This window comes from Bubalus bubalis, chromosome X (assembly GCF_019923935.1).
Source record: "Bubalus bubalis isolate 160015118507 breed Murrah chromosome X, NDDB_SH_1, whole genome shotgun sequence".
NCBI classification, from domain to species: Eukaryota; Metazoa; Chordata; class Mammalia; order Artiodactyla; family Bovidae; genus Bubalus; species Bubalus bubalis.
Genome location: NC_059181.1, coordinates 50,787,112 through 50,814,946, shown reverse-complemented (window position 1 = coordinate 50,814,946; position 27,835 = coordinate 50,787,112). Strand labels below are relative to the sequence as shown.

Sequence of the window (27,835 nt, the reverse complement as noted above, 5' to 3'; positions counted from 1 at the left end):
GGGAAGGGACGGGCGGGCGCGAACGGTCAATCCGAAGCTCCACCTTCGGGGACGCTCAAAGTACTGAACCGGCTCGGCGAGACCGGGATCCGGAAGTCGAAGACTAGCGGCGCGAGCGCAGCCCCTGGGCCAACAGTGTTGTGCTGTCTTCTCAGAGCTCCGCCGGAAGTGGAGGTAAGAAACTACTCTCTTTTTTTGTGACGAGAGCTCACCTAGCCGGCCGCGCGGAAAGGATCAACTGTTTGCGGTGAAACCAGAGGCACCCTCAGCCCCGGAGCAGAGAGGTAAAGAGTCAGGTTCCTTTCAGGGTAGAAGGGCCTGGATGAGAGACAGGGATTGCTCGGCACGTGGACATACGCCCAAACTCATTCTTGCGAGTAGAGGGGCACGGACCACCTAATCTAGATAGGCGTAGACCCCTGTGTGTGTGTTAGTCGCTCAGTCGTGTCCGACTCTTTGCAATCCCATGGACTGTAGCCCGCCAGGTTCCTCTGTCCATGGAATTTTCCAGGCAAGAATACTGGAGTGGGTTGCTATTCCCTTCTCCAGTAGACCCCTGGATACCCTTTATGGAGAGTTACAGACCCCGCTTGTGTGGAGAAGCGTGGATTGCCGTCCTCCTTTAGGGTAGTTAGGCTCCATTCCGCACTTTCCCAGTGTAGATGGGCGTGGACACCCCAAAGGTGTGGCGACATCGACACTCCCCTGTAAAGAGATATATCTTCCCTTCTCACGAGGCTGAACCACGCAGATTTCTACTGGCAGGTACACTTCGGCGCACTTTTTCCCTTATGACAGAGGCTTTGATGTATTTACCCCCACCCCCGCCCGACCACTAGAACAGAAGAGCTAATAAAACAGTCGAGTGAACCTCTTTCCCTTAGCGTCAAGACCTAGAGACCTCCCTACCTTGTCCCTGTGTAACTAATTCCTGCAGAAGTGCTAGACCACCCCTCCCTAAGTGTTTCGAGGCACAAGCCTCAGCCCACAGAGAACCACGCAGATATACCCCTTCTAGGCTAGAGTGAGTCCCCATTGAGGAAAGTCAGGCCTGATCACCTTCTTCCCGGGCACTGGCTTACTGAATTTGTTAAGGCTTGACCCACCAAAAATGCCCTGCAGCAAACAGCAGCAGGCCTTAACCAATGAAGAGAGAGAACTGCCTCTTCTGGGTCCCCTGGGGAAGAGGGACTCAGATTTATTCTTCTTTTCAGGTAGACGCAGATCATTCCTTCTCCCCTGCCCTTCCAAGGATTTAGAATCACCAACTGTAGGAAAGGAGAGACCCCAAAGGAGCAGAGAGGTGCCTTGCAATATTGAGAGGCAGTGACATCACTGATCACCCCATAGTGCAGTGCATATGGGCTCCCCCTTATCCAAGGTAGAGGAGCTCAGACCTTTTTCTCTCCATCCAGGGAAAAAAAAAACAACCCATAGGAAACCATCTCCCCCTCCCCATGTAGAGAACCAGAGGTCCTTTTCCTTCAGTGTTAACCACACTGCTGACTTCAATAGGTTTGCAAGATAAGCAGATGATGCCCCTCCCAACCTCCCTGGAAAGGTCTAGAATAGCCCACTGCAGGCAAGGTGCAGGCCCTGTTCATGGAAAGCTGAATAATTTCCCCCTTTGTTAGCATGGGACTAATGAACTAATGTCATCTTGTAGTGGAGGTAGGCATATCAGTCCCATCCCATGGCCCTCCCTAGGGTAAAGAGACTCAAGACACCCCCCCTACACACACACAAATGTACAGACCTGTGCTCCTCTTCCATGCAGCAGAGATGCACACAGCCACTGTGCCAATTTTTCCAGTTCCTCTGTATCCTGGAGTAGAGTGACAAAAGGCATCCTGCTCTCCCTGCAATCAAGGAATCTGCCAAGGAACAGACCCCAGCCATATATACAGGCACAGATTTTTTTCCCCCTCTCCCCCAAGATTTTGCACTGATCTCAGTCCACATAGAGATACATAAAAAAAGCTCTATTCAGAGGTCCCTTGTCCCCTAGGATATGTCTCCTCCCTCACCTCAGTTCCAGAATAGATGAGACATAGAACTCCCTATTTGGGGAAAAGAGATGCAGTAAATACTGTATGTAGAAACAGATTGTCCTTGCATACCCCTCTCCCCTTAGAGTAGAGAAGTTTAGAGCTAGTCCCTTACCTAAGGTATATAACACTACAGTGTGGAGGATTGAGGACCCAGGATCCCATCTGATGCATTGAGGCACTGACTCCACCCAGGAAGAGAGGTTTACACCTATATTCCTATAATATTATTAATAATCATATTCAGCCATACCAGACACCAGTTCCAGTATAACCCCTTCACTTAAATTCCTCTAATTGTTAGGGCTTCCTTGTCATGTTCTTTAACATTTTATTTTGCCTTCAGAGGGCTTAGAAGGGAGCTTGTGGCATTGTGGTTCCCCTCTCTGTCTTCAAATTGGTTCTTCTCCCATTCCGACAGGAAACAAAAGCCTGCAGATTTGAATCTACCTGCTTTCAAGTTAATCATCATGATGAAACTTAGACACAGTGAGTTTCTTTTACTGCTCCTTCCCAGTCCTAAGCTTTAATAAATACAGTATTTCAAGGCAGCTTTAAAAAATTGCCCAGTATAAGCCAGATCATTCAGTCTGTCTTTTATGTATGGTATTATTGTTGTTTTCCCTCATGTTATCCCCCATACCCATTTTACAGATAAGGAAACCAAGGCTCAGCAAGGTTAAGTGACTTGATCAAGAGACTGTGGGTGAATAGTGGTAAATACCATATTACACTGCCTGTAACCCTAACACAGCTTAACATTTTTCTTTATTATAAATTGTACCTATAAGTTGGTATCATAGATTGTGCCAGTGGTTAAGAGCATGGACTCTGGAGCCAGACTGAGTTTGAATCTCAGTTCTTCCACTTACATGTGTGTGGCCTTGGGCAAGTTACTTAACTTCATTCTCCTTATCTACAAAATGGATGGGAGTGGGGTGGGGGAAGAGGAGAATAATAATAGTTCCTACTTAATAACGAAATAAAAATAAATAGTATTTGCCAAATAGTGTTGTGAGGATTTCAGTTCAGTTCATTTGCTCATTCATGTCCGACTCTTTGTGACCCCATGGACTGCAGCACGCCAGGCCTCCCTGTCTATCACCAACTCCCAGAGTTTACTCAAACTCATGTCCATTGAGTCAGTGATGCCATCCAACCATCTCATCCTCTGTCGTACCCTTCTCCTCCCGCCTTTGATCTTTCCCAGCATCAGAGTCTTTTCAAATGAGTCAGTTCTTCATATCAGGTGGCCAAAGTATTGGAGTTTCAGCTTCAGCATCAGTCCTTCCAATGAACACCCAGGACTGATCTCCCCCAGGATGGACTGGTTGGATCTCCTTGCAGTCCAAGGGACTCTCAAGAGTCTTTTCCAACACCACAGTTCAAAAGCATCAGTTCTTCAGTGCTCAGCTTTCTTTATAGTCCAACTCTCACATCCATACATGACTGTTGGAAAAACCATAGCTTTGACTAGACGGACCTTTGTTGACAAAGTGATGTCTTTGCTTTTTAATATGCTGTCTAGGTTGGTCATAACTTTTCTTCCAAGGAGCAAGCATCTTTTAATTTCATGGCTCAGTCACCATCTGCAGTGATTTGGGAGCCCCCCAAAATAAAGTCTGTCACTGTTTTTGCTGTTTCCCCATCTATTTGCCATGAAGCAATGGGACCAGATGCCATGATCTTAGTTTTCTGAATGTTGAGCTTTAAGCCAACTTTTTCACTCTCCTCTTTCACTTTTATCAAGAGGCTCTTTAGTTCTTCTTCACTTTCTGCCATAAGGGTGGTGTCATCTGTCTATCTGAGGTTATTGATAATTTCTCCCGGAAATCTTGATTCTAGCCTGTGCTTCCTCCAGCCCAGTGTTTCCCATGATGTACTCTGCATACAAGTTCAATAAGCAGGGTGACAATATGCAGCCTTGACGTACTCCTTTTCCTATTTGGAACCAGTCTGTTGTTCCCTGTCCAGTTCTAACTGTTGCCTCTTGACCTGCATACATGTTTCTCAAGAGGCAGGTCAGGTGGTCTGGTATTCCATCTCTTTAAGAATTTTCCAGAGTTTGTTGTGGTCCACACAGTCAAAGGCTTTGGCATAGTCAATAAAACAGAGGTAGTTGTTTTTCTGGAACTCTCTTGCTTTTTTAATCATCCAGTGGATGTTTGCAATTTGATCTCTGGTTCCTCTGCCTTTTCTAAATCCAGCTTGAACATCTGGAAGTTCTTGGTTAATGTACTGTTGAAGCCTGGCTTGGAGAATTTTGAGCATTACTTTATTAGCGTGTGAGATGAGTGCAATTGTGCAGTAGTTTGAGCATTCTTTGGCATTGCCTTTCTTTGATATTGGAATGAAAACTGACCTTTTTCAGTCCTATGGCCACTGCTGAGTTTTCCAGATTTGCTGACATATTGAGTGCAGCACTTGCACAGCATCATCTTTTAGGATTTGAAATAGCTCAACTGCAATTCCATCACCTCCACTATCTTTGTTCGTAGTGATGCTTCCTAAGGCCCACTTGACTTTGCATTCTAGTATGTCTGGCTCTAGGTGAGTGATCATACCATCGTGATTATCTGAGTTGTTACCTGGGTCGTGAAGATCTTTTTTGTGAGAATTTAATGCATTAAAATAGGAAGAACACTTAGAAGAGTGCCTGGCACATAATAAGCACTCTATTAAGTATTGGCTTAAAAGATTCAGCCTTCATTTCTCTTTGGAATTTAACCCTTCAGAGCATGCATACAGTGTTCTGCCACTGAATTGTTGTCTGACATCTCTTGAGCTATGGATTTTTCTTACTGTGAAACAGACAGTGTGGATAAATTGCTGTTGTTTCTGCCTTCAGGACTCCTTTTCCTTCTCATCCTTTAATGGAATAACTCTTGCCTGTTTTTCAGATTTTAACTTATACATCACTTCCTCTGGAAATTGCTGCTGTTAACGTCCTCCCTTGGTTTCCACTTGTCTGTGCACCCATAAGAACCAGGGCTATTAACTCTGTAGATTAGGTCTGTCTCTTCTGCTGCTGCTAAGTCATTTCAGTCATGTCCAACCCTTTGCGATCCCATGGACTATAGCCCACCAGGCTCCTCTGTCCATGGGATTCTCCAGGCAAGAATATTGGAGTGGGTTGTCAGGCCCTCCTCCAGGGGATCTTCCGGACTCAGGGATCGAACCCTTGTCTCCTGTGGCTCCTGTATTGCAGGCGGATTCTTTACCACTGAGCCACCAGGGAAGCCCCTGTCTCTTCTACCATGCTGTTAACTTCTCACTGACACCTGGTTTATGTTTTTGTCCCAAGGGTGCAGCATGACCAGGCATAGCTATTGGACACTTACTGTGTGTCAGGCACTAGAATGTCTCAGTAATGCTAACTCAGTTCCCTCTCCTTCCACCATGATGTTTATAGTCTAGAAGGAGAAGACAAATGTGATACATGGACTCTTCCTTATAAGAGATAAGGCAAGGGTGGTAGGACAGATTTTGTGCTCCCCTGCCTTTATCCTGCCATAGCCCGAAGAGAAAACAGCATGTGGATAGCACACTGGATAGACTGGATGAAAACTGTGCAACCCAGTGACCTTGTATTCTGTGTGAATGGTGGCCCTGCCTATGTAGGGCTTGGTTAAAAAAAAAAATTCACTTTATATAATGATAAAAATTTCATCAAGAGTCAGGCTTTGGTTATGTCAGTACCAAAAACAAATAATCATTTCTTCAAGCAACACAAGAAAAGTGAACAAAATTAGTTTATATTGTAAGAACATCAAATACAAGATAATAATAGAATTTCTATTTTTTTAAATTAATTTTTATTAGTAACAATTATTGGTAGTGATGAAAAAGACAATAATTAGCTGGTTAAATAGAGTATATGCATACAAAGGAACCCTGGCAATTGAAAGAATGAAGTAGTATGGAAAAACAGTTAGATGGAAATATCTCCAGGATTTGTTAAGTGAAAAAAGCAAGTTACCGACAGGAATACATAGTATATTACCTTCCTTGGGAGAAAATGGGAAAATAAGAATATATATTCGTATTTGCACAAAGAAACTGAATGATGTGTGACAAACTAATAAAGTGGTTTCTTGTGGTGAGAGGACTGCAGGGACTAGGGACAAGTGTGGGAGGGAGACCTCTGAGAATACATATTTTTATTTATTTTTAATAATTTTTATTGGAGTATAGTTGATTTACAATGTGTTAGTTTCAGGTGTATAGCAAAGTGAATTAGTTATACATATATCCACTCTTTTTTAGATTCATTTCTGATATAGGCCATTACAGAGTATTGAGTACAGTTCCTTGTGCTATACTGTTATTACTGTTGTTGAGTAGCTCAGTCATGTCCAACTCTTGCGACCCCATAGACTGTAGCCCGCCAGGCTCCTCTGTCCACAGGATTTCCCAGGCAAAAATACTTGAGTGAGTTGCCATTTCTTTTTCCAGGGGATCTTCCCGACTCGGGGATCAAAACTGGGTCTCCTGCATTGCAGGTAGATTCTTTACTGTCTGAGCCACCAGAGAAACCCCATTTTTTATAGTAGTGTGTATATGTCAGTCCCAATCTCCCAGTTTATCCCCCCACTTTCCTGCACTGGTGACTGTAAGTTTGTTTTCTACATCTGACATGGTTTTATTTTGGAACTGTATGACTGTATTACCTGTTAAAGACATTTAAAAGATTTACAGCCATCAGTGATTGGTTGCACAGCTATGTAATCCATCATAATGGCAGACTGTGCAAGCTGCACAGGGAGGGAAATGGGGTGGCCACTGAATGAAGAACCAAGTGGCATCAGTGTTTTGGAAGTCTCTGGGAGGTTGAACAAATGTGCTTGAAGATAGTTGAGAGGAATGTCTGAGACTATTTTTCTTTCAAATAATAAAACACACTCTCCTTTTTAATAGCCATTCAAAAATATACAACAGTTGAAATTGTATTTGAACACTCTTTCTAGGGCTTCTGAGTAACCTTCCTAGATTTAATCATTATCATTACCATTTGGGTCCAGGGTATCTCTAGCCCAGGATATGGAGAGCTGTACCATGAAGCATCTCCCCTACCTTCTGCTGCTGAATATCAGTGCGAGTTGATAGATGGCGATATTGGTGCTTAGATTTAAGAAAATTCTTCAAGGTCATATAGGTAGGTAGTTATTGAACCAGAACAGAAACCTAGCTCTGGCTGGCTAAAAAATGGTAGCTGTTTTCTCTCTGAAGCTATTAAAGAACAATAACAGGGGCTCCTGGGTGTTGCAGTGTTGTGAGTGGTGAATGCACCCCTACCTTCTTCCCTGTTTCTCCTCCCCCTCCTTCTCTCTGAAGCAGATGTTTTTTCCTCTCTCTAAGTGAGGTATTTTCTTTCATCGTGGTGCTCATTTTCCAGGGAAGTTAGGTTGATGAAAATTGTTGAGTAAAATGGCCAGACCTGGTTAATTCCAAGCCTCACATTCTTTTCATTGCAACGTGAATATTGTGGAAGAAAAGACTTGGGATCTGATTTTTTTGTTACAGGGAAATTCAGTCCATTTACTTTCATTATGATAACTAATATGTTTGGTCTGATTTCTACCATCTTATTTTATATTTTTTGTTTGTTTCTTCTTATTCCCTTATTACTTCTAAAAAGTTTAACAAGTTAAATCTTCCACCAGTACTTAAAATTATGTTGGTAATTGCATTCATATTTAAATCAAGTGTAACTAAATTTCTGCATCACTTTATCATGTAACTAAATTTCTGTATCACTTTATCAAAGTTAAATAATAACTATTTTTATCCTACTCTTCCAAAGTGAGACCTTTAGCATGGTTTTATGCTTATTTTTGCTGATATACTTCCTCAAGTCATTTTACCAGAAGGTGAATGCAGGTGGTAATCTTTCCACATCTGAAAATTTCCTTTACCTTCACATAAGAGTGATCTTATTGGTCAGTTGTAGAAGTTTAACTTGCAATACTGTCCCTTGTCTCATTACTTTGTAATGATTATTCTTCCGTCTTAAGTGTTCAGAATTGTGGCTTTGAGAAGGCTGTCTGTTCTCCTTTGCTGGGAATGCCTTCTAATTGGAAGTTTACAAGATTTTCTCTTTGTCTTTGGGGCTCAAAAATTTCATCAGTATATGTCCAGGGCATCATCTCATGACTCATGAAGTCGCTCAGTCGTGTCTGACTCTTTGCGACCCCGTGGACTGTAGCCCACCAGGCTCTTCCATCCATGGGATTCTCCAGGCAAGAATACTGGAGTGGGTTGCCATTTCCTTCTCCAGGGGATCGTCCCGACCCAGGGATCAAACCCAGATCTCCCGCATTGCAGGCAGATGCTTTAACCTCTGAGCCATATGTCTTTTTTTGTTAATCTTGATGCGCCTGAATCCTGTTTTCAATTTGGAAAATGTTTATCTAGTATTTTAAAAAATAATTGCTTCTCCATTTGTATCTTTTCTCTTCTGAAACTCTTCTTAATTTAGATACTAGCTCTCTTGAGTCCATTCTCCATTTTCTATTTTATACTTTTCTTTGTATTTTTGTTCTGTTTTAAAGAAGTTTTTCCCTTGGCCTTCTAGCTTATTAATTTGGTTGTTAGTGTTATTCCTTCTGTTTTTCACAACATTGAATTTTTATTCAATATCAGGTTTTGGGAATCTTTTTCTTATACAGTTCCTTTGAAGTATCTTCTTGAATCTCCTTAAGAATAAGTAGTATTTAAATCCTCTGTTTCCTACAGTAACACTGCTTTGATGTGAACCACCTGATGTGATTGGGGAGCCTGTCCTCTGTCTGATAATCTCAAGCTGCTCCTATATTTGTTTGTATATCCTGACCTTCTAGAACCTCTTCCTGTAGGAATTCCTTTAGCCTCTTTGCAAATGGTGAGAATTATGGGACGTCATTCTTTCTGAGAGGCCAGTTGTGAAGGAGGTGACAGAAGGGACTTCTCATTGAAGTGGGGAGAGGACTTTTACTTTCCTAGGCTTTGTTAAGGTGTGATTGTAGAAGGTGAGCTCTCTGCTTCTTAAATCAAAGGGAGGCTGCAGTTTGGCTGAGTAGTGTAATTCCCTTGGGAGGCAATGGCATGAACAGGGTCAGCAGGAAAGGACAGTTCTCTCTCCAAGGGCTGAGGGCATCTACTCTGGTTTAGCTGGGTGGGACTCCTCAGATCACCTTCTCATGCTGCCAGCCCCCCACTTCAGTCTGGTGCCAAAATTGTTGAGCTGCCTCAGCTAGAAGTTGTAAGAGAAAAGTTATAAGTGCATGTTCCTATTGTTCTCTTCACAGGATTCCCTTAAGAATTGTTTCAGTTTGCACTGGATATAATGTTTCAGGTATTCACTGAAACATTGTATCCAGTACCTCTTCTGACACTGTAGCTGCCAGCTCTATGTCTGTCTTGTGTGCCTAGAGAGACATGGAGTCTGAGGCTTCCTTAGATTCCCAGTGTTGCCTACCTCCATTAAGGCTCAAAGAATGTTGGGTAGGTGGATGATGGCTTTTTTTTTTTTTTTTTTCTTTTTTAGAAAATAAAAAGCCAGGTAAAGGTTCCAAAGGCTGCAAGAAGGTAAGTTGGTACCACTCTCAGGTAAGGTATACCCATTGTTGGGGACAAGGTTGGGAACAGGTTGCCCACCCCAGAAGAGGCCCACAAAACCAAGTAGATATTGGGTGACTCCAAATAGAGCACCACATTGGAATCAGCAGATTTGGCTTTCCCAAAAGCCATTTGGGTGGCTTCAGCAGAGAAGCGGCAACATTTATTAAGTTCCCACCACAAGCCATATACTGCTTTGTGCTTAGTTTACCTTGATAGGGATTGTCATAATCTCATTTTTTTTTAGATGAAGAAACTGACCCTCAATGAGAAAGTTCCTAGGTTCAAGGTAGCTCAGCTGGGACTTGAGTCTTAATTCCCAAGTCTCTATTGCTCATGGAGAGGCAGGACTCAAACAGTCTTTGGCCCAGCTCCTGAATCTTCTGGTCCCACTGGGAAAGTTGTGGACAAATAGGACTTGCATCAGAGCAGCAGTTCTTAAATTTTAGCATGGTTAAAGTTCTCAAACTTTAGCCCTCCAGAATCACCTGGAGTGTTGGTTAAAACACAGATTGCTTGAGTTTTTGATTTAGTGTGTCTGTCTCAGCGTCTGAGAAGTGCCCAGATGATGCTACTGCTGTTCCAAGGGCTTCACTTGGAGAGCTAATAGTATTCCCTTGGCCTCTACTTGGGAAACCTTTCTACTTACTGCCCACCCCCCACCTTTCCTGGTATTCTTTACTTAGTCCCTGCCTAGCTAGGGGAAGAAGGGTCTCTCTGGTCATATGGACAGACTTCTGGGAACAGAGCCTTTTTGTTTGCTTCTCTCCTCTTTCCTCCCACAAATCTACTTATGAGCAGCTTTAAACCCCCCCCCCCCACAAAGGGTGATTTCTATGGGTTCATTAACTCTTCATTTTTTTCTCTCTTGTTTGGTAACCAGCCTGCAAAGCAGAATGGGAAGAAAGCAGCCACCAAAGTGGCCTACTCTCCCCAGTTTTTCCACTCCAATGATCACGCCAGTCGAGAGGCTGAGTTAAAGAAGAAGAGGGTAAGCCCTTTCCCTTGGGGGAGAGAGAGGGCCTCACTTGACTGCCAGGTCCATGGAAATGTTGAAAGGCAAAGGCCAGAATTGTTAGGGTTGTTGAAGCTGTTTGTGGAAAGGAAAGAAAGGGCAGTTGCTTTGATACTTGATTTAGTGTCTCCATTTGCTCACCTCCCAGTTCATGGCTGTCTGGTTTTTGGTCTCACTGCTCCACTGGAATGACCCTGCCAGTCTCACCAGCATGTTCTCTGACATCAGACTCATGGATTGCTTTCTTCCCTCATCTTTTTCAATTCTCAGCATTTGAGACCATGCTTTTTTAAAAAAATTATTTGTAATTGAAGGATAATTGCTTTACAGTATTGTGTTGGTTTCTGCCACACATCAGCATGAATTAGCCATAGGTACACATATGTCCCCTCTCTCTTGAACTTCCCTCCCACCTTCCTCCCCATCCAACCCCTCTAGAGCCCTGGTTTGAGTTCCTGAGACATACAGCAAATTCCCATTGGCTATCTGTTTTACATATGCAGGCTTTTTTTTTTTTGAAACACTGTCACTTTGGTTTTCCTGTCATTTCTCCTGGATGTCCTTCTTCCTTTTCTCTAGTTTCTTTTGCTGTTCTTTATAGGATGGAATATCCCAGTCAGTTCAGTTCAGTCACTCAGTCATGTCTGACTCTTTGCGACCCCATGGACTGCAGTATGCCAGGCTTCCCTGTCCATCACCAACTCCTGGAGCTTGCTCAAGCTCATGTCCATCGAGTCGGTGATGCCATCCAACCATCTCATCCCCTGTTGTCCCAGGGCCTATTTTTTTTCCCCCCTCTCTGGTCTTAAGCGGTTCCCACTGCTTGGGACATGATCTCTCTCAGCTTTATATATTTTCCTTGTATTAGTGTCTGCCATGCTTTCCCCTCCTTCATCTCTTTGTCTTTCTTTCCCTCAAACCCCTTATCTCTTTATCTCTTGCTGTCACGTCTCTTCCCTCCCTGTATCCCTGCTCCTACCACTTGTGCCAAGTCACACTGTTTTCTTTCTCTGTCACCTGCTCCCTATTACTCTTGATCTTCCATCCCTCCCTTAGATTGCAGACCTCATCAGCTTCAGCCCTTTTGTATGGTCACTTGTTAGGTTGGGGAGATGAGGGAGAAGCAGCAGGCTGCCCGGGAGCAAGAGCGACACCGACGTAGGACCATTGAAAGCTACTGCCAGGATGTCCTGAGACGCCAAGAGGAGTTTGAGCACAAGGTGAGAGAGCAGTCTTTGCTCCTCAGTAGGGCTGGTGTGGGCTTGCTCAAAAGCATCTTTTGCCATTGCTCTGTGAAAAGGAAAGAGGAAGGGTGTGAGATTTTTGGAGGGGGAGTAGGGAACCAGTTCAGAGAGGATGGGAAATGGTAGGGACATGGAGGGAGGGTAAGAAGGAGGTGAAGAGCTATATCTGTGATTGGAGAGCCCTGGTTAGGTCCTTTCTCCCAAGCTGAAACACAGACTGGGGATTGGGAGTGGAGAGGACTGGGAGACAGGGGGAGAGAAAGATTGAGAGTGTGAAGTGAAAGTTAAGAGAGGAGTCGACTTCTTTCTACGACTTCTTACTGCATTTCTGACATATAATTTCATCTCACAGAATATACACTTTCCAGTTCAAAGTTTCTTTTCTAGTATAAAGTACACATTTTGCTTTCTCCATCGCATGTTCCCCATAGATTGTTTTTTCACTTACACCTCCCTCTTAAATTCCTCCCTCATACACTCAGGTGCATACCTGGTCCTCTAGTTGGTACTCAGACACAAACTTAGAAATAGGCACACACATGGACCATGTAGGTCTGTCCTTTCCTCTTCTTGATTTTGTTGCTCATGGTGGGCTGGGACTCACATGACTCTCCCAGCCTCACATGACTCTCCCAGCCTCCCATGGTTGCCAAAGATGGCTCTCACTCTCCTCCCCTGGACCATCCTCTTTTTTTTCTTCTAGGAGGAAGTTTTGCAAGAATTAAATATGTTTCCTCAACTGGATGATGAGGCTACAAGGAAGGCTTATTACAAGGAGTTCCATAAGGTATGGGGGCCCATTTCTTAAGGCCCTTTAGGGAGGGCACCAATCCAGTCATGTCTCCTCTCTCTTTCTGTTTTTCCTAAGAGGAAGACCTCTTCTTTCATGGGCCTTTTGATTCCTGCCCAGTTCTTTCCTTGCCTTCTTACCCTCTTCCCTGCCCTGCAGGTGGTGGAATACTCTGATGTGATTCTGGAAGTCCTGGATTCCAGGGACCCATTGGGCTGCCGCTGCTTCCAAATGGAGGAGACTGTCCTACAGGCAAAAGGGAACAAGAAGCTGGTCCTGGTCTTGAACAAGATTGGTAGGTGTTGGACAGGATTGGGTAAGGCAGGGCAAGGGCCAAGCCTTGTTAAAAGACAAGCTTGGACTAGGCCCTGAGACACAACAACTCAGTGGTATTCATAATAGTTGTGCAAGGTAGGAATTCTTGTTTGAGTTTTTAAAGCTAGGGATTTGAGAGGTAAAGTCACTTGTTGAAACATACACACACACCACACAGTATAACAGAAGTTGAGAATGGAGTTAAAGCCTCTCTGCCTTTCATTTCCCTGTTTTTGGCATTTTGAGCTTTATTTGTGCCTGGCCAGTGCTAGAGAGTTCCTCTTCTCCCTCATGCTGGATCCCAGATGGTGGGGCATAAGAGCACATGGATGCGCTCAGGGGTCACTCTGGTCTGGGTTTCATCTCAGTTTTGATGTCTATTTTCTCTGGAATCTTGGACAAGTCATGTCACCGGAGAGCTTCCATTTTTCTAGGTGTAAAATGGGCTGTGATTGTCCCAATCTCATAGGATCATTGTGAGAATTAATGATAAAGTGCTTGGTACATACATGGTCAGTACTTCATAAATGGTAGCCATTCTTTTCAAGGTTATTTTTGACATTTGGCCCAACCTAGAATAATCCAGGGAGGAAATGGAAAATAGTCTTTGGGAGGCCTCTGGTACCAGGCCCCAGGTCTGGAAGGAAGGCATCTAGGAATATAGCTGGTTACCCATTGTCCTTGAGGAAACAGGTCTACTTAGAGAGGGCCAACTTGTCCCCTAGACTAGACTGTCCTTTCTGACTAACCTGGGGACTGGACAGGAACTGGCAGGCTAGGGAGATATCTGTTGGCAGAAAGTGGGCCAAGCCTGGGTTGTGGGTGGCTGCATCTTTGGAGTGAGCCATGAGGTGATGTTCTTACCAGTCTTATCTGTTCCAATTTTTCCTAGACCTGGTCCCTAAGGAGGTTGTGGAGAAGTGGCTAGAATACCTTCGGAATGAGCTGCCAACTGTGGCTTTCAAGGCCAGTACCCAGCATCAGGTCAAAAACCTGGTAAGCTGGGGCCAGAAACATCTAGCCTCTTACACAGTAGCCTGGGGCTACACTCTTTTCTAATTATATTATTAACATAGAAATATGTTTACAATGTCAGACTAAATTAAAGTGTACAGAAACATTTGTTGCTTCTAGGGAGAGAAAGTGGGTCCTGGGGGACATTTTTTTTCCATTTTGTACGAAGTGTAAAACTTACTTATTAAAAAATAAAGTAGAAAAAGTAAAAACAATTACAATTGACCCTTGAACTACACAGGGATTAGGGACATCCCCCTTCTGCACAGTGGAAAATCCGTGTATAACTTACAGTTGAACCTCAGTATCTGCGGTTCTGCATTTATAGATTTACCCAACTGCAAATCATGTAGTACCATAGTATTTATTAGTGAAAAAAATTTGCATGTAAGTGGACCTGCACCATTCAAACCTATGTTGTTCAAAGGTCAACTGTATAGATGAGACTTGAATATCCTTTCACTGTTACCCTAATCCCAATCTCCTTTATCCATATACCAGATTAACCACCATTGTTAGTTTGGTGTATCCTTCCAGATGTTTTTCTGTGCTTTATATTATATGTGGATTTGTATATAGAGAAAATAGTGCTTGGGTGTATCATATATGTTATCCTACGATGTACTTTTTTTCCCTTGAAGATCTTTCTATAGAGTTCTACCTTTTTTACACTAAATAAAAATAGTTTTCAATTTTTTTAATCATTATAAGCAGTCTTCTTGGCTAGTCAGCAAGTGTTTGTGTAGGTTGGGTACTGAGAGGTAGAGTGGCTGGGTCATAGGTATTTTGCATTTTAGATTTTCCTAGATACTGAAAAATTGCTCCCCAGCCCCACCTCCCTCCTCTACCCCCCACCCAAATGGCTGTACCAATTTATCTTCCCACTACTGGGACAGATGAATGTGTGAGAGGGCCTAATTCCCTCCACCCTTGCCAATATTTGATATCATTAAACATTTTAATCTCTGTTCATCTGGGAGAAACATGGTAGTTCCTTTATAATTTTTTGCCTTTTAGATATCAAAAATGTGATATGCATCCTTTTATAACAGGTTTTTCTTTGATCTGTATTCCACTTTAAGGATATAGCTCCTTAATCTATTTCTTATTAATGGATATTTAAGTCAATTTCTATTTTGCAGTACTATGGTAGGTAAGTAAGGACAGAGGAAGAGATGAAAGGGCATTCTGGGCAGAGGAGGTGGCATCAGGAATAAAGAGATGGAGGCTGAAATGGCCTTGTCCTGTGTGAGGAATCAAGGGAAGGTAGGCTCTATGTGGGCCGAACAGTGTCTCTTCTTTCTCTGGACAGGGAGGCAAATGTTCTCATCGTGTAGACAGGGTTCACTGAAGCCCAGAGAATGGAATCAGAATTTGCTGGCCACATACCTGTGAGAAGCAGAGTTGGAACTCAAACCTGGCCTGCTTAGAGGCGAGGAGGCTGTCCTGCTCCTGCTGAGGGAGGCAAGCAATGTGTGTCTAGGCAGAGACTGAGACAGAAGCCTGGAGATGGAAAAACTGGAAGAAATAGGCCTTGTAGAAGCAGAGAAACGGCACTTGTTCATTCAGGGCCTGTGTAAGAAGCCCTTTGCTTCATGCTGGGGATTTCAGTGATAACAGGGAGGCAGTCCTAAAATTTGGAAATCTGCACTCAGACCACATCTCTCATCTGATGCCTTTTTCTGTAATATCCCTCATTTTCCAGAATCGCTGCAGTGTGCCAGTGGATCAAGCCTCCGAGTCACTGCTGAAAAGCAAAGCCTGCTTTGGAGCTGAAAACCTCATGAGGGTTCTGGGGAACTATTGCCGCCTTGGTGAAGTGCGCACCCATATCCGTGTGGGTGTTGTGGGTAAGGCCTCGGGGGGAGGTTATGGGGCCCGGGCTTCTTCCTTGTGCAGGGGCTTCACTGGGGGAAAGGATTCTGGGAACTTCATGTTACTTTTGGCTAGGGAGGAGAGGAGCTGTTCAGGAAGGGTCCTTCTTTTTTTTTTTTAAGGTATTTATTTATTTTGGCAGCACTGGGTTTTTGTTGCTGTATGGGCTTTCTCTCATTGTGGCAAGTGGGGGCTACTCACTAGTTGAAGTGCTTGGGTTTCTCATTATGGTGGGTTCTCTTATTGTAGAGCATGGGCTCTAGGGTGCACAGGCTTCAGTAGTTACAGCTCGCATGGGCTGAGTTGCCCTGAGGCATGTGGAATCTTCCTGGATCAGGGATTGAACCCCTGTCCCCTGCATTGGCAGGCAGATTCTTACCCACTGTGCCACCAAGGAAGTCCCAGGAAGGCTCTTGTGATTTGTAATTTGGATTGGTGGACATGGGGAGGCATACTCAGAATCACCACTGTAGTTGGAGTATTAAAACCATGGACTAAATGTGTGGGGCTGGGCTTAGAGTTGACCCATGTCATCCTACCACTCTGGGGAAGGGGATGGTTGCCTCATCCAGTATTCTTTCCTGGAAGATCCCATGGACAGAGGAGCTTGGTGGGCTGCATTCCATGGGGTTGCAAAGAGTTAGACATGACTGAGCACATATGCATGCATCCCACCAGAGCTGTGGGAGAGAGGGGTGAACATCTCCCTTTCATAAATAAGAACACTAGGGCTCAGAGAAAGGAAAGGGACTTGTAGTGTTCACTCCGGTGTGAGACAAAACAGAGCTGAGGCTCAAACCTGGAGCCCAGGGTGTTGAAGCAAAGCTGTTGGGAAAGGAGCCGGGAAGTTGAGAGAGGCAGAGATAGACCAGCAGGGAAAAGAAATGAAGCCAAGAGAAGAAACCATTGGAGAAAGAGCTGGAAACAGGAAAAGGTAAAATACCTGAATAGATACAGAAAAATATCTGGAAAACCAAATGGTGGGATTGGTGGGGAGTGGAGAAGGAAGACAGAGTTGAATGACAGAGGCATGCAGACAGAGGGAGATATGATCACAAAAATAGGTGCAGAGACCTGCAGAGAGAGACATGAGAGGGTTAGAGACCCTCTCATGTGAGTAGGGAGGGAGATATGTATACCCAAGGAAAGAATGAGTGAGTCAAACTCAGGGATAAAGAGATTCAGAGGGAGATGCACATAGAAAGAAGCAGGAACAAAGATGCAGACAGACACTGAAGAATGTACACCCAGACCTATACACACATGTGGATCCACAGACACATGTACAGATCCACACATATGAAGACACATACAGATCCAGAGCCAAAATACATGCAGACCAAGCCCTTCCCACATACCTAGCCAACTCCCCTCCAAGCAAACAGAGCCATAGAGATACACGTGTGCCCAGATGCATTTGACCCTCAGACACAATCATGTCAGAGACACAGACACACATCTATGATGAGACAGATATATATGTATATATAGAGAAATAGAGGCAGAGAGAGGACTAGGGAGACACAGAGAATAAGAGACACAGTGCTTCATGTAGAGAGACGAGCCCACTGAGAGAAGGACCAGGTACAGAAAGAGCTGAGAGGAGTTGGCATAGAGGGAATTAACAAAGAGGCAGAATTGATGGGGTGGGGAGAATTTGAGAGAAAGGACAATGGCCATAATGAGAGAAAGTGAGACAAACTGGCAGAGAAAGAGTTGCTTAGCTATGCAGAGTGAAAGACAGAAATAGGAAAAGCAATGGTATTTAGAATGAGAACAGCCAAGAAAAGATACACAGAGACTTCTATACACAAGGGATATATACACAGGCACATCTATCAGGGAATAAATAGTACACATGTAAGTTCTAGCACACAGAGAAAGAGAATGGTGGGAATGAGAGACCCAATGAGTAAGAAATAGACAAGGACATCCATAGACCGAGAGGTGCTTACAGATGCCCAAACAGAAAAACACACCACAGACAGAAAGCTCCTCAAAGACTGACATCTCAGAAAGGAGCCCCACCTCCCACTCCCTACCCCCTGCCAGGTGAATTATACACCAGGATGGATGGTTCTGTTTTATGACACTTCCCAGTGCCCACCATCCATTGGATTGTGTCACAGAGGCCTTGCATCCAGCACCTTTCCCAAGCTGGTTGTAAGTGGGAGGTGAGTGTTACATCTAGTGAGAGGAACACATCTAGCCAGGGTGCTCACATGTAGAGGAAAGGGATAGAAAGACCATGGAGGGGCTTGGTCAGGGCCTTTGGACAGGAAGGCAGAAGGCCAGGCTCTGTTTTTGGCTTCCAGTGGCCTGGTCACACTGCCCCTGCCTGGGCCTCCCACACACAGGCTGTCCCAAATAGTTCTGAGGACCCTTCCTGCCATGAGCTATCTGCTGCTCCTTTGTAGGCCTTCCCAATGTTGGGAAGAGCAGCCTGATCAATAGTCTGAAGCGCAGCCGTGCGTGTAGTGTGGGAGCCGTTCCTGGGGTCACCAAGTAAGTACCTGCTTGCTCCCCTACTTCACAGATCATTCACCCTACCATTTCCCAACTCCCGTGCCTTCAACCCCTGTCCCTTATGTTGGACCAGTTTCTGATTCTGCCGTAGGCATGAGAGTTTCATTAATAGCCCTCATTTACCTGGCACACCCTGGGTTTGGGCCAGGCACCCAGCTGGGTGTCCCCCCCACCCACAGCTCCTTGAAGCCTCCTGACAATCATGCAAGATTGGGCTCTGAGTAAGCAGCTCTGCTTCTTCGATGAAGCAACAGGCTCAGAGTCAGAGGCTTGCCTGTGGTCCTGCAGCTCAGTCCCTGGTGGTGGAAGTGAATCAGATTAGAATCAGACCCTGCATCTCTCCACCTTCATCTGTGTGCCATTTGTCACACTCCTTCTCTCTAGTGGGTGCTTGGCTTAGAGGATGCCAGACACATCTGGGCTCATCACTGTCCTACGTCCTCTCTCATCTCCCCTCTCCTGACCCAGGTTCATGCAGGAGGTCTACCTGGACAAGTTCATCAGGCTGCTGGATGCTCCGGGCATCGTCCCAGGACCCAACTCAGAGGTGGGCACTATCCTGCGCAATTGCATTCACGTGCAGAAGCTGGCGGACCCTGTGACCCCGGTGGAGACCATCCTGCAACGCTGCAACCTGGAGGAGGTATGCAGGGCTCTCACTTATGCCCTGCCTTACTCCAAGGGCCCTTCTTTCTTACTCATGATTTCTTCCTCTCTTTACCAGATTTCCAGCTATTATGGTGTCTCTGGGTTTCAGACCACTGAGCACTTTCTGACTGCAGTGGCCCACCGCTTGGGGAAGAAGAAGAAGGGGGGCATATATAGTCAGGAGCAGGCAGCCAAAGCTGTCCTGGCTGACTGGGTGAGGTGAGTAGGAGTAAGGGTGAGGCCTTCTGGGAGTCAGGCTCCACAAGGGGGCTCATCTGTTTTCACTGCAGCAGTGGGGCAGCCTGACTTCCTGGGTAGGGAAGGCCAAGGCATCAGGTCATATCCTGCTTGGCAACTCATGCCCAGTGATTATCCAGCAATTCAACCTCTTGTTCAGAAGTTACTGTCTGGGCTTTCTAGTTGACCCTCACTGTTTCTGACTTGAAAACTCATCCTTTCTTTGACTGGTCATTAGCTTTTTTTAACATACAATTAACAATTTTATTTATTCATTTATTTATGTTTGGCCATGCTGGGTCTTTGTTGCTATGTGTGGGCTTTCTCTAGTTGTGGTGAGTGGGGGCTACTCTCTAGTTGCAGTGTGTGGGCTTCTCATTTCAGTATTTTATTGTGGAGCACAGGTTCTAGAGTATATGGGCTTCAGTAGTTACAGCGCGTGGGGCTCAGCAGGTGTGGCGATGGGCTTAGTTGCCCTGTGGCATGTGGAATCTTCCTGGACCAGGGATCAAACCTGTGTCCACTGAATTAGCAGGTGGATTCTTAACCACTGGACCACCAGCAAAGTTCTCATTTGTCATTTGTTGTCTTAATAACATCAGTTTCTTCCCACCTCCCAATGCAGCGGGAAGATCAGCTTCTATACACTTCCACCCTCCACCCACACTCTGCCTACCCATCTCAGTGCTGAGATCGTTAAGGAGATGACTGAGGTCTTTGACATTGAGGATACCGAGCAAGCCAATGAAGACACCATGGAATGTAAGTAGGGTTAAGTGGGTTGGCCTGCCCAGCAACTGGTCCTGTCCTAGTGGAGCCACACACACCTGACAACAGGTCCCATATTTGACCTCCCCATGCTCTGGCCCTAGTCTGGTTTCGGGAGAACTATTTTAAACATCTTTAAGTTTAATGTCTTTTCCCACAAAGTGAAGAACTATAATTTGGGTCACAGGAAGATAGGGTGGTGGTGGAGTGGAGTGGGGGGTTGGCTGGTTGTGGGCTCTTACTAGATACGAAAAAGTCAACAAAGTACCCGGAACATGGTAAGGTGTTTAGGAAGCGTGAGTTTCCTTTCCCCATCTCTTGAGGCCTGGAGTGGACTGAGATATTTCTCTCAAAAACCCTTTCTCTCCACAGACATAGAGAACAGACTGGTGGACATAATGGAGGGAAGGAGAGGGTGGGACGAATAGAGAGAGTAACATTGAAACATATACATTACCATATGTAAAATAGATAGCCAGTGGGAATTTGCTGTATGACACAGGGAGCTGAATCTGGTGCTCTGTGACAATCTAGAGGGGTGGGATGGGATGGGAAGTGGGAGGGAGGTTCAAGAGGGAGGGGCATATATATACCTATGACTGAATCACGTTGATGTATGGCAGAAACCATCACAACATTGTAAAGCAATTATCCTCCAATTAAGAAAGGAAACAAAAAAGAAAACCCTTCTCATTGCCCCAGGTTTTGTCACAGCCATTGACATGGATATTGCATGTCCATTCCCACATTTTTACCCTCGTCCCCATTGGTGGGTGAGGCATCTGAGACACAGAAAGGTGATACTTGCTAAATGGTACATGGTTAGTGACAGGCAGATGTGGCATTCAAACTAGCTCTCTTGTCCTATTGTTGAGGACTCTTCTAGCTCAGTGTATCTGAGTGGTTAGAAGAATGAACTGCCTGGATTAAAATCTGAGTTTTGTTAGCTGTGTAGTGCTGCACAAGTTTCTTAACCTCTCTATGACCAATGACATCATCCCTACAATGGGATGATAGCACATACCTGATAGTTGTGAAGACTATTTAATATGTAAAACCTAGTGCCTGGCATATAGCACATGCTTGGTAAATATTAGCTGTTATTAAGATGGTTATTTTTTGGAGTACAAAGGTATGACTTTCAGAAACTCCTTTGGGAAGTTTATTCTCTTCAGCTATTCTACCATCTGCAGCTCCTTCCTTTTCTACCCCACCCAAGAAAGGTGCCCAATGCTCTCTGGGCCTGTCTGTGGACACTCTGGGGTAGTGGAGAAAGTCTTGGCTGGCCTGGCTTCCAGTTACTCTGTTTCTCTTGAGGGCCACTAGCTTTCCTTCTCTGGGTCTTATAGTGTGCTTGGATTACAAATGAGGACAAGAGGCTTGCCTGCTTCAGAATATATTCCCCATGTGGCTTCGGGCAAGTCAGCCCTCTTTCTGAACTTTACTTTTCTGTCAAGTGGGCATTTGGGAGGAATTAGAGCTCACATTTTTAGGGCTATATGTGAGGGCAAGTGGGGCTCTGGCAGTGAGAATGCACTTTAGCAAATGATTGAGGTCCCGGAAGTTGAGAAGAAGGAGTGGTTAATAATTAGAGTTTCCTAGTTGCCCTAGTGTTGAATCTTGAAGAGTGATTAGCAATTAGAGGCCCAGGGAAGGAGATGGGGCAAAGTTTAGAAGAGGTGCGAGGGTAGTGTGGTCCCAGGGCAATGTGCACATTTGTGGTCTGCAGTAGAGGCGAGCTCCAGACAAGGCACCAGTGAAATAGGGAGAGAGGCCTGGTCCTGGGGAGGGAATCCCAGTAGCTACCATTTATAGAGCAGTGTCTCAGGCCAGTGCGTTTCAGGCACCCATTGCTGTGATTCACAGCAGCCCTGTGTTACAGGGCTTGTGGCATTCTGCTTTTCAGATGAGGAAACTGAGGCTTCATGACTGGCAGGCAAGTACCCTAGTGGAAAACCCACACCTTTAATCCTTTGTTATATGGCCTCCCAGCAGGAATAAAAGAGCCTTTCTTCTTTACTCCCCTGGGCAGTGTCCACATATTCTTTCCACTGAGGCCTGACTGGGGGGCTGGTAGCAGAAAGGAGCCAGGGCCCTGACAGTGGTATTGATTGTGTTAAAGGCTTGGCCACTGGAGAATCGGATGAGCTGTTGGGTGACATGGACCCGCTCGAAATGGAGATCAAGTGGCTCCATTCTCCGATGGTGAAAATAGCAGATGCCATGGAAAATAAAACCACCGTGTATAAGGTACCTGTCTCTTTCTTCATGGCAACCCTCTCCTCTACCCAAGGGCTCTGGGAAATGGTCAGTCCCTTCCACTTGGCTCCCACGAGGTCCACCTATAATAGTGGGGAGGTACAGGTCATTCATTCACTCCCTGTGGGCACCCTGGCTGTAGGCAGGGTATATCCTTTGCAAACCAATGGTACATCCAAGGAGGAGATATGCTCTCAGGCAGCTTTCCCAGCCCAGCTTTAGCCCTAGAGAACAGGATCCCCATCTATCTACCCAGCTGTTCAAGTTACAAACCTGGACATCCCTGACTTGTCCTTCCCACTAACTGGTATCTTGGATCCTATACACAGTCACCAAGTGTGTCTTCTCTCTCCTAAATCTTAATAGATGCTCTCGGTGTCTTTCTGGCCTACCATTTCTGTAACCCTAGCCTAATCTTTCAGTTGTCTTTGACCTGGACATATGTCTCATATGGCAGCTCCCAAAGGTCACTTGCCCTTTCATGGGTCCCCAGCACCTACTGGATCAAGTTGATATGCTGTGCTGTGATCTCTGGAGGCTTTTTCAGCCTCTTCATCTGCCAGTCCCCCCTGTCTCTGCCCTTCGAGAGGTCACAGTTTAGTGGTTTAAGCCATAGATATCTACACTGATGAGAGACACACAGGGATTCAGGGCAGAGGATGGGAAAGCATGGATCTAAGGGCCCTAACCTATACTACTTGTGAGCCAGGGAAGTCTTCCCTCGGGGCTCTGATACTTCTGCCACATCTTGAAATTTGAGGAATTCTCTGGGCAGGAGGGGCAGCAGCCCTTGGGCAGGGGCTCAGCCTGTGCATGTGCCAAGACCTGAAAGGGTAAGAGCATGGTATTTTGCAGAAATCACTAGTGGTCTGAGGTAGCTGGAGTCAGGGTAGAGGCAGGGAAGGGTGAATCGGTGTCAGATCCCTGAAGGCCTCGAGTTTGACTTTAAACCATGCTGCTAAGTCACTTCAGTCGTGTCCGACTCTGTGTGACCCCATAGACGGCAGCCCACCAGGCTTCCCCATCCCTGGGATTCTCCAGGCAAGAACACTGGAGTGGGTTGCCATTTCCTTCTCCAATGCATGAAAGTGAAAAGTGAAAGTGAAGTCGTTCAGTCATGTCTGACTCTTAGCGACCCATGGACTGCAGCCTACCAGGCTCCTCCATCCATGGGATTTTCCAAGCAAGAGTACTGGAGTGGGGTGCCATTGCCTTCTCTGTTTAAACCATGGGTAATAGGTAAACACTGAAAGTTGGCTATTTTACGTGGGAGGAGGAAAGGCAAAGGGTTTAAATTTTTTCCCAGTTTGTTTATTTAAGATATTTTGACTAGGTACATGGTAAAAAACTGAAAAGGTAGGAAATTCCCTTGCAGTCTAGTGGTTAGGACTCTGCTTTCACTGCCAAGGTCTGGATTCAATCCCTGGGGAACTAAGATCCCACAAGCCATGCAGGGTGCCCTCCCACCAAAAAAAGGTAAAGGGTATACAATAAAAGTAAATCTCTCTTGCTTCTCTATTCCAGCCACCCTGCCCTCTCCTTGGAGGCAATCACTATTGGACTTGAGTGTCCTTTCAGAGCTATTGCATCTTCACACACATACACATAAAAGCAGATAGTGGATCTATTTTAATCCAAATAGTCATATGCTGTTTGTATTGTTCTGCACATTCTTTATTTCACTTACAAATTCATAGTGTAGATTGTTCCATATGATTACTTAACTGCCCTTCATTTTTGATGGCTATATAATATCTGGAAGGGTTCCTTAAGCAGGGAAGTGACATGGTCAAGTTTATATAATAGAACTATCACTCCAGTGACTGCAGTAAGAATCAAGTTGGAAAGAAAGGAGCCAAAGTAGAGGTAGGGAGTCTATGAAGGAAATTTTTGCCTGTGCTCTGTAAGAGATAAGACCTGCCTTAGGGCAGTGGTAGGAATTATGCCCATTCCCATTTTCATATAGTTTCAAAACTCCCCCTAGTGCTTATAGGAAAATCAGTTTAAAGTTGTAAGTTTAAGGCCATCTCCTAGTATTTCTTACTGAGTCCACAGGCACCCAGAACATACCATTTTTCCTCATAGACCAGCAGTAGTTCCCTACTCTGTATTACAAGTTCCAGGCTCAGGTTCAGGGCCATGAGTAGGGCCACTCCATTGTCCAACTCTGGGAGATACCATTAGGTGTGCTGTGTTATGAATGGTGCCCACCCCCTGCAACCCCAGAGTTGTAGGGTTTATAGCTTTGCTTTTCCCCCGCTGTAGTGTAGTAGGTAGTCATACATACAGAATTCTGATTGCTTGGGTTCTGATTTATTCCACTGCTTCCTAGCTGTGTGACCTTAATTACCTTGTTTGTCAAAGACATTGTTGCCAGCATTAAATGAGTTAATACGTACGTGTGTGTGTGAGTACATGTATACATATTCATATGTATGTATACGACACACATACACGTATGTGCTTAGAAAGGTACCTGGCACATAGTGAGCTTTCTGTCAATATTATGTTTTACTGACCCTGTGTACCTTCTACTCCAGCCCAGTAGATACCCTTTCAGGTGCCCAGGTATGCTCTGTGCTTTCCAGTGTTCAGTCAGGAATGACCCTTCCATCAGCAGTGTGTTGACCACCACCATGCTCTCAGCTTCTGTCACCTAGGCTGCATATCTTTGGTGGGCACTTACTATATTCTAACTTGTGGTGTGGTTGAGTTTTTTCCTCTTTAGCCTGGTTGCTTCCCAAAGATGGGTGTTCACGCAAATCATTTCTCCAGCATTTCCCCATACAGAACTGGGCACAAGATAGATGTTGGAACATATTTGTTAAATTGAGTAAGACCTTAAAAGGTCATTTGAACAAAGAATCATTGTAATATCAATTGTCATTGACAAGTAGTTCTAATTTTTCATTTTATTCTTGTAAAAACCAGGCAAGCTACCCACTGCCCACCCTTATTTGACAGATGAGCAAATTGTGGCTGAAAGAATAACTAAGCACCTGCCAATCTGTGGTAGAACCAGACTTGGAGCTTAGTTCTGTGTAACTCCAGACTCCTGTTCTTAATGCAAGCCTGTCCCTGCCTCCTTTGCAGAAGTCTTTGGAGTTATTTTGGGGGCTCAGACCTCACTGTTGTCCTCACTTTCCCCAGATTGGAGATCTTACTGGGTATTGCACCAATCCAAACCGTCATCAGATGGGATGGGCCAAGCGCAATGTGGACCTTCACCCTAGAAACAATAGCATGGTGGATGTTTGCCCAGTGGACCGCCGCCCAGTGCTCCAGAGGATCATGGAGACAGACCCCCTGCAGCAGGGCCAGGCTCTGGCATCTGCCCTGAAGAAGAAGAAGAAGATCCAGAAGCGTGCAGGTGGGAGGACCTGACCACCCTCCTGTGTTCCACCTGAGGCCTTAATTAAGGGCTCCTAAATGAGCATCTCCATGTGTCCAACCCTCTGCCAGGATTAGGGGGCAGGGATGGGTTAGGAGGATCACCTGCTAGCAGAGTGGTCCTCAAACTTCAGTAGCTTATTTTAGAATTGCCTTGGAGGTTTATTAAAACACAGGATTCTGTTTAACATCCCCAGAGTTTCTAGTTGAGTAGATTGGCCATTGACAGGGGCTGAGAATTTGTGTTTCTAACTGGTTCCTAGTCAGTGCTGATGTTGCTCCTCTGGGGGCCACACTTGGAGAACCACTGGCCTAGTCTTATGTATCAAATGCCACCATTTATTTATCATTTCTTTCTATGTGTTAAGAAGCTTTCAGGCTACATACATATGTTTACTTTATCTATAGATAAAACACTCAAAATCCAAAGCATACAAAAGGATATACATTAAAGTCTCCTCCAGTCCCCTAGTTCCAGGCTTCCCCCCAGAGGCAACCAGTTAATTTCTTGTATCTCATTCCTGGGGTAGGTATACAGGCAAATATCTATATATTCCTTGTTCTCTTTTTTAGACAAATGTTAGTCTCCTGAACATACAATTTGCCACATCATTTTTCCACTCAACATATATTACAGATATTTCCCCATCAATTCACCAAAGAAGTCCCTTTATTTTAATGGTGGTCCATTGTGTGGCCGGTCCACTTAGGTCTTCATGCTATACTAATTTTCACTAACTCATTGCAAAAGTCTTATTCTCATTCGGTAAGTGAGGAAACTGGGTCCCAGATACTCCAGGTATTTGGGCCAAAACGTGAACCTAGGATTGATTGATCCCATAAGCCCTGTTCTTTGAACTAGACTATGTTCATAACCATTTGCTCTTGGCCTGATTCTACACTGAGTCCTGGGAATACAGAGATTAATTGCTCTTTAACTGCTGGTCTTATTGGAGTGAGGAGGAAATAAGAAAACAGACATTGGGAACACAAAGTGATCACTATGAAGACATAGAAAACAAAATGAGGGAACTTAACCCAGCCTGAAGGTTGTGGTGGGATAGAGGTGATTGGAGAAGGCTTCCTGAAGGAGGTTATGTTTGAGGAAAATCCCTAGGAATAATAGGGTGTGGCTGAAGGCTGGAGGTGAGCATTCAGGTTCAAAGCCCTTACCGCTATCCTGCCGGTTTGCTGTAAGAGCTTTGGGGGTCTTACAAAGCACTGCTGATGGCAGAATGCTAAGTTCAACACAGTAAAAGAAAAGAGCTGTTTTGATACTAGGAAGAGATAAATATACTTGAAGCTCAGTAGTGTGACTCTGAGATATAAGCTATTTTGGGGTGATCATTTCACAGGTAGACAAATGGGTCTTTGTGTGAGATTTAGTAGTGGTCTGCCAGTAGCCCACCAGTTGTTTTGTTTAGTGTTGACGGTGGGCGGTTAGGGATCCAGTTTGGGAGTTTGGTGTGGACAAAGATAAATGTGGCCTAGCTCCTGCAAACCTCCTGTTGGCAAGCCAACCACCAAATGACTTCCTGTTTTTCTCCATCTGCAGACAAACTTGCCAGCAAGCTGTCTGATTCCATGATGTCCGCTCTTGACCTCTCTGGCAATGCTGATGACAGTGCTGGTGACTGATCCACTGATCTCACCTCCCTCTCCAACTCCAGTTCCAATGGAAATAACAGATGAAATGGTTTGCTTCTCCCTGAAGCACCTGCATATTAAAAGAACCCCTCACCTACTTCCCTTCATTCTCCAGGAAAAAAAAAAAAGGTCCCAAGTGTCTCAAGCTGACAAACCTAATACCTTTATTTAATCCCTACTCTGTTTACAAGAGAAATAAAAGAAAATAATTGGAAGATCCCTTATGCCAACAATTTATCCCCCACCTTATAGGCTGGACTGGTTGGAGGGCCTGCCAAGACAACATACATGTATATTGGAACCTAGGTGCTATCAAAACACCACTCACAAAACCCTCCTGGAGACTGCAACTAGAGGCTAGGCTGCTGTGTATCTGGGGATTCCTTGTGTGTGTGTGTGATGATTTGTCTACCAGTCCACAACAGAGCTTAGCAGTAAGACATCCCTGCAATGGGCTGCAGGC

The 27,835-nt window shown here is 45.0% G+C and overlaps 1 protein-coding gene across 4 annotated transcripts; it reads left to right on the top strand.

Moving 5' to 3' along the window:
• The first annotated feature begins 21 nt into the window (after nucleotides 1-21).
• On the top strand, nucleotides 22-27,591 carry GNL3L (G protein nucleolar 3 like). 4 transcript variants are annotated; one of them, XM_006068998.3, is made up of 16 exons: nucleotides 22-174; nucleotides 2,470-2,537; nucleotides 9,574-9,614; nucleotides 10,528-10,635; nucleotides 11,763-11,879; nucleotides 12,607-12,690; nucleotides 12,853-12,988; nucleotides 13,901-14,004; nucleotides 15,728-15,872; nucleotides 18,315-18,402; nucleotides 18,892-19,066; nucleotides 19,148-19,290; nucleotides 19,934-20,070; nucleotides 22,199-22,326; nucleotides 25,486-25,705; nucleotides 27,281-27,591. In XM_006068998.3, exons 2-16 carry the CDS (start codon nucleotides 2,519-2,521, stop codon nucleotides 27,361-27,363), a joined length of 1,728 nt encoding a protein of 575 aa, XP_006069060.1. In that variant the 5' UTR covers nucleotides 22-174; nucleotides 2,470-2,518; the 3' UTR covers nucleotides 27,364-27,591. The 4 variants fall into 4 exon arrangements, with proteins under 4 accessions (XP_006069060.1, XP_025132688.1, XP_025132689.1 ...); XM_025276903.2 differs by having other exon boundaries at nucleotides 29-284; XM_025276904.2 differs by lacking the exon at nucleotides 22-174 and adding an exon at nucleotides 746-765.
• Nucleotides 27,592-27,835: the final 244 nt, after the last annotated feature.

What these genes read in the sequence shown, in the direction of transcription:
- GNL3L (XM_006068997.3), top strand. Translation starts at nt 7,155, where the DNA reads ATGGCGATATTGGTGCTTAGATTTAAGAAAATTCTTCAAGGTCATATA. An exon ending in AGCATCAGGTCAAAAACCTG is followed by an intron (nt 14,005 to 15,727) that starts GTAAGCTGGGGC and finishes CTCATTTTCCAG; the next exon opens with AATCGCTGCAGTGTGCCAGT. An exon ending in AACGCTGCAACCTGGAGGAG is followed by an intron (nt 19,067 to 19,147) that starts GTATGCAGGGCT and finishes TCTCTTTACCAG; the next exon opens with ATTTCCAGCTATTATGGTGT.